This window comes from Sinocyclocheilus grahami, unplaced genomic scaffold (genome assembly GCF_001515645.1).
Source record: "Sinocyclocheilus grahami isolate Dianchi unplaced genomic scaffold, SAMN03320097.WGS_v1.1 scaffold92.1, whole genome shotgun sequence".
NCBI lineage: Eukaryota > Metazoa > Chordata > Actinopteri > Cypriniformes > Cyprinidae > Sinocyclocheilus > Sinocyclocheilus grahami.
In genome coordinates, this window is record NW_015505271.1 from 1,980,678 (window position 1) to 1,987,363 (window position 6,686).

A 6,686-nucleotide genomic window follows, 5' to 3' on the forward strand; every position below is an offset into this window, starting at 1 on the left:
AAAAAAAAAAAGTTTTATGAGTTGATTGTTCTTCAGGGTTTCCACTCTTTTCCTGTTTTAAAGGTAGGGATTTTCTCTCTGTGTCTATACAATTTCTACCTGATAAAATACTTTAGAGATTGGCATAACTAGCAAAAATGTATATTCATTATAAAAATGCCCATGTCTTTTTAAGATTTGATTAATTTACATGACCTTTCCAGGTGTTGAAATCACATTTCAGAATTAGACTACCTCATGTGTGCAGGTTTTCAAATATAGTGTAAATCCTGGTTCTTCAAAGGAAACTGAGGTTTGGATGGATTGAAATAATATAATTATCTTTCTCAGGTCTTGGGGAGTGCCGTGGCGTTTGGAATCCGGTATCATCTTGTGCGTCTGTTCTACGACGTCTAGAACACTGAAGCTCCTGAGAGACTTTACAACCTGCTGCTTTCATTTGGAGAAAACACAAAATACTGAAACAAAACTGATTGTTGTAAGAATGATTACTTTACTGCCTGTCCTATATAAAGTATGGAATCCTGACACGTTGTATTCCAGCTTCTCTGTCTGATACATCTGCATGTGCAGGGACAGTCTATACATATGCCCTTAATTCTCGTTGGGACATGAAAGCTCTGTAGATAATGAACAATGTCTGCATAAAGATGTCCAATAATTTGGGTTGACCTGAAAAGAGTAGGTTCTATTTTGAAGGATTATATGAAAATGTTACATTCAGTGATATTTTAGGCAGTTGGTGAAATTTTTGAGGACATTTCTGAAAGATTACTTGATATATGCAGTAATATTTTTTGTGTCAGTTCTAATATTATGCCTTTGACTCATTTGAATAAACCAACAATGACAATGGACCACACTAGTTTCTGGAAAGGAAAATGTGCTTTATATTTATACAGTTTTTATAAATTATTCTACATTTTGTATGCTTTATATTTATACTGTTCTTATGCGGTATTCAGACCAGAAATCAAACACAACCCAGACATAATGTTAGGCTTTTCCAGGTTCTCAAATTTGACGGTCCCCTTCCTAAAATACAAAGGCAGCCTTTAAGCTTCATATACAGTGGGTACGGAAAGTATTCAGACCCCCTTAAATTTTTCACTCTTTGTTATATTGCAGCCATTTGCTAAAATCATTTAAGTTCATTTTTTTCCTCATTAATGTACACACAGCACCCCATATTGACAGAAAAACACAGAATTGTTGACATTTTTGCTTTTGTCGGCCTTCATAACCGCAAATATTGAATACTTAGGAACATGTGATATTTCAGTTTTTCTTTTTTAATAAATCTGCAAAAATGTCAACAATTCTGTGTTTTTCTGTCAATATGGGGTGCTGTGTGTACATTAATGAGGAAAAAAATTAACTTAAATGATTTTAGCAAATGGCTGCAATATAACAAAGAGTGAAAAATTTAAGGGGGTCTGAATACTTTCCGTACCCACTGTATAAGAACCCTTTAATACTTTAGTAAGTGTAGTATTTTAATGCGAACATTATGTTTTCAAAATTAAATAATTAGCTTTTATTTGCCATTGTACTAAAATTATAGGAAATTGTTAAAATATTATCTGGAAAATATTTACTTGATATCACAGTTTAAATGAGCTCTCTTTCCTGAATATTAGAATGTAAGACAAATATTTTCTACTTCTCTTGAGATCTGTTAGTATAGTACAATAATACTGTTCCAATTCCAAAGCAGATTTACTTTAAGTATTGCCGCACAGCAAGTTTTTTTAAGGGTTGTACGACAGGCATTACCGCCACTGAATACAAAGTGCAAATCGAGCTGCGGAACACTTGAAAGAGTTTAGGTGTTGGAGGGAACGATAATGGTGATGTACCGCTAGGCTGCGATTTGATTGGCTGCGATTTGAACGTGACGCCGCAAACTTGAATTCTGATTGGTTTGGTTGTTTCGTGGGGGGAAAAAAAGTAAGGAAATGTTTGAAGTATTTGCAGGAGGTGAGTTATTTTTCAGTCTTTTTGAATAACCGCAGACGCTTTCCCTCACGAAATGTCCTTGAATTAAAACACATTCAATTATTCTCAAGCGACGCTATTAAAAAGCCACTAGACGACAAAATGGAGGCAGAATATTAACTTGATTTTTTTTGTTTTGCTAACCAGCTATGTCTCATGCTAGGTAACAACTTTGTCTATGAGTTCACAAAACTACTAGCGGCACATTTGGTAATTAATAAGTGTTAATATGGTAGAGGTAATAATTTTGGGGCAGTTCATATAGTGAATATAGATGTTTATTGGCTTTAAAAACAACCTGGCAGCTGTGAACAGATTGCTCGATCTGCGGTGTGCAGAACAAACTTAGAGTCGCATTAGATCTCGCATATGACTTGACTATGTGTTTCAGAAGACTGGAGGACCACACACTGTGCTTTACATTCCGCTCTGCACGATGACCCCGTCGGGGAAACGCGCCCTGCGCAGAGAGGAGCTGCAGCTGGAGCTGGCGTGTGAGTGGGGCTCGTGTCAGGAAACGTTTGACAGGATGCAGGAGTTCTGCCAGCACGTGGAGAAACATTATAAAGCTGCCGTGGACAGCGAGACAGACTTACCAGGTGCGTCCAACACTTGAAAGTGTCAGTGTTGATGTGTCTTGTAATGGAAGCATTTATTTACGTATTGTTCGTGTCTTAAAGGGATAGTTCACCCCAAAATGAACATTCTTATCATTTATTCAACACCATATTGTTCCAAACTTTTTTATGGAACACAATAGGAAATTTTTTTGAAGAATGTCTTCTCCATGCGCTGAACATGAATAGTGACTGTGGATGTCACATCTAGGGGAGAGTGGAAAATCATCTGATGTAGTCCATACAACATATACGACCCCTTAACAGCTTAAATTTGGCCTGTTCCTCACACAGAGCAGTTGTCTTGGAACAGAAAATCAGTCAAATGGACTACTTCTAATGACTTTTTAAATGTTTTTAACTTTCTACTCACCCCCACGTTCAAACCTATATGCCTTTGTTTATTCTTCGAAACAGAAATGAAATGAAACCTGAGAGGTTTATATAAATTATAATATAATTTTTTTTTTATTCGTTTCAAACTAAAGGAACTTAAATTGAAAGAAGTTGAAGTACTAAAATGGTTAACTGAAAATCAAAATAAAATACTGTGTGTGTGTGTGTGTGTGTGTGTGTGTATATATATATATATACATATATAAGCACATAACAAATATTCTAAAAAATGAAACTAAAATTAAAATGAAAACTGAAAATAAAAGCTAATTGAAAATATTCATAAAAACTCTCAATATAACAGCACTGTTTATTGTGTAAAAATTTAAGAATAAACATACCATACGCTGCAAAATAGATAACAATATAGCATTTCAGTTCAGGTTAAATGTGTTCAAAGGGGACTATTATTGCTGAGGATGTGCTAGTTGCACATAACATTTATTTGTTCACCTATTCGACATTGCATTAACAGTTTCTGGCACATTTTTATGCACTGCCCGTCTGTCTTTTTTAATGTTACATCAGCGGTGGATTGTTTCTAAGTGTTGAACCTTAGCAGCTGTCTCAGCTCAAGGTTTCTGGCAGTCAGAGTCCCTGTGGCACTGACTCCATTGGCCTGGTCCATAATCGATACTTGGCTCGCCTGCATGTTTTACAGAAGAGGAGCATAACTGTCTTTGGAGAGACTGTGGCTTCTGCTCAGTGGAAGGAAATGCAGAGCTTCTCAGACACATATTCTTCCATTGCTACCACACCAAGTTGAAGCAGTGGGGTCTTGCTATACTCAACGGCCACAGCGACATGGGTGCCTGTTCGGTCGGCCTTCATAACCGCAACATTGTGCCTGAGGTCCAAGAGAACTTCCTTTGTCTTTGGGAGCACTGTGAGGTATGAAAGCAATTTTCCACTTTTAAGTAGATTATATATTACTGTATGTGGCTTGTCAAATCAGGTTTATTGAGGTGTGAAGAATAAGTGGGAGGGTTTTTATTTTACTATTATATGTATTCTGTTTGGCAGTGCTTTAAAAATAAAGTGCTCCGCTGATAAGCGTGTTTCTATTCAGATGTCTATGGATAATCCAGAGTGGTTCTACAGACATGTGGAGATGCATGCCCATTGTCTCGAGGCTAATGAAGAGAATGTGTTGTTCTGTGGCTGGAAAGGTAAGAAATAACTTCAAGGCCTCTCCATTGTCCACAACTATATTCGAAAGCCCTATAATTTTTCTAGTTTGTGATTTAGAGGAGAAGCATTAAAGGGATAGTTCACCCAAAAATGAAAATGTGATGTTTATCTGCTTACCCCCAGGGCATCCAAGATGTAGGTGACTTTGTTTCTTCAGTAGACCATAAATGGAGATTTTTAACTCCAGCTGTTGCAGTCTCTCAGTCGTATAATGCATGGCAATGGTAACAAAATCTGTGAGAGTAAAAAAAACATGAACAGACAAATCCAAATTAAATCCTGCGGCTCGTGATGAGGACATCAATGTGTCGTCACGAGCCGCAGGGTTTAATTTGGATTTGTCTTGGATGCCCTGGGGGTAAGCAGATAAACATCACATTTTCATTTTTGAACAGAACTATCCCTTTAATGAAAAGGACATAAAAAAAAATCTTACAATTTCTATCCGATGAAATGTGTTGAAGCTTAGCATAACTATAAAAATGTATATTCATTATTTTTTCATGTCCAAAAATCACAAATTTAAAAATAGGCTACCTTATGTATTCAGTGGGAACCCTAATTCTTTAAATAAAAAATCATTATTTTTATTTAAAGGGGTCATATGATGCTGCTAAAAAGAACATTATTTGGTGTATTTGGTGTAATGAAATGTGTTTATGTGGTTTAAGGTTAAAAAAACACATTGTTTTCCACATACTGTACATTATTGTTTCTCCTCTATGCCCCGCCTTTCTGAAACCTGTCGATTTTTACAAAGCTCATCCATCTGAAAAGCAGGGGTGTGCTGTGATTGGCCAGCACAGTGCGTTGTGATTGGCCGAATACCTCAAGCATGTGACGGAAATGTTACACCCCTTACCATACTGTGATGCCCTGTCCGGCCAGAGCGATGAGACAAAAACATGAAAACCCATTACAAACAAGGCATTTGTTGCATCCAGTGGGGAGATAATTACTGATTATAATGACTTATACTGTCTTTTTACGCGTTGCATTGCATCGCGCCGTGTAATTATAAAACCATGTCTGCATTTGTGATCGGAGAAATGACAAACAACACTGCTCAAAACTCGAGTTTGAATCATCAGTGGCAAATTCATTAAATATGAAAAACATACTTACAGTCTGTGAGTCAGAACAGGCAGCATTGTAGTCTACTCCAGTGTTTCCCAACCTTTTTTAAGTCGCGGCACCCTTTGGAAATTTTAACAAACTTGTGGCACCCTACAAAATTAATTTTGTCACAATATTTGAATTTCTAACTTCGATATGATAATTTGAAAAGTATAGATATTCGGTACAACAGGGAAGAACTGCAGAATATAATTTCATACAGATATTTTTTATATTATTAAATTTTGTCCATCAATGGTGGCAATCAGTAGGCTAATTTCTAATGAAGAGACCAATTTATATGACAGATTTTAATGTAGGCTTTTATACATATGTAAACATTGTTTAATTACCATTATAACTAGCTATCTCACACATTTTTGCTCACTCAGTGTTTTTAAATTTTACAGTGGGGTAATTTTGGTGCAGTAGCACATGAACGGTATACGAGTGGAGCGACTGAGCGGAGCGCACATGCATAGAGCCGGATAATACACAGAGCGTCACACCAAGTAAAAGTGAAACCTGAGCGGTGAACTAATTTTCGGCAGCCGAAATTTCGGTGCATCTCTAATTATTGGCGACATCAGAAATGGATATTATACAGTGATGTGAAAAAGTGTTGGCCCCCTTCCTGTTTTTAAATGTTTTTGCATATGTGTCACACTTAAATTCAGATCATCAAACTAATTTTAATATTACACAAAGATAAATGCAAGTAAATACAAGATGCCATTTTTAAATGATTATTTATTTTATTAAGGGAAAAAAGCTGTCCAAACCTGCCTGGCCCTACGTGAAAAAGTAATTGCCCCCTAAATCTAATAACTGGTTGTGCCACCCTTTGCAGCAACAACTGCAATCAAGCGTTTGCGATAACTGGCAATGAGTCTTTCACATCGCTGTGGAGGAATTTTGGCCTACTCTTCTTTGCAGAATTGTTTTAATTCAGCCACATTGGAGGGTTTTCGAGCATGAATGGACTGTTTAAGCATCTCAATCGGATTTAAGTCCGGACTTTGATTTGGCCACTCCAAAACCTTAATTTAGTTTTTCTTGAGCCATTCAGAGGTGGACTTGCTGGTGTGTTTGGGATCATTGTCCTGCTACATAACCCAAGTGCGCTTGAGCTTGAGGTCACAAACTGATGGCTGGACATTCTCCTTCAGGATTTTCTGATAGCATGCAGAATTCATGGTTCCGTCAATTATGGCAAGTCGTCCATGTCCTGAAACTGCAAAGCAGCCCCAGACCATCACACTACCACCACCATGTTTGACTGTTGGTATTATGTTCTTTTTATGAAATGAGGTGTTGGTTTTACACCAGATGTAACGGGACACACACCTTCCAAAAAGATCAACTTTT

General features: G+C 37.0%; 2 protein-coding genes across 5 annotated transcripts in view; both read left to right on the plus strand.

Moving 5' to 3' along the window:
- Nucleotides 1–853, plus strand: part of LOC107587348 (UDP-N-acetylglucosamine--dolichyl-phosphate N-acetylglucosaminephosphotransferase-like) — a 5,846-nt gene extending 4,993 nt beyond the window's left edge. Inside the window, exon 9 of the mRNA XM_016275097.1 lies at nt 331–853. Coding sequence (XP_016130583.1) covers nt 331–396 — 66 coding nt within the window. The 3' untranslated portion in view covers nt 397–853. The remainder of the gene's footprint in view (nt 1–330) is intronic.
- Nucleotides 854–1,844: 991 nt separating this feature from the next.
- LOC107587349 (histone H4 transcription factor) overlaps nt 1,845–6,686 on the plus strand; it is a 12,200-nt gene continuing 7,358 nt past the window's right edge. The window contains exons 1-4 of one of the 4 annotated variants that reach the window (XM_016275101.1): nt 1,845–1,980; nt 2,390–2,597; nt 3,673–3,902; nt 4,081–4,180. In XM_016275101.1, the coding sequence (XP_016130587.1) occupies nt 2,435–2,597; nt 3,673–3,902; nt 4,081–4,180 (493 nt within the window). In that variant the 5' untranslated portion in view covers nt 1,845–1,980; nt 2,390–2,434. The other 3 variants (XM_016275104.1, XM_016275103.1, XM_016275102.1) reach the window with 3 other exon arrangements.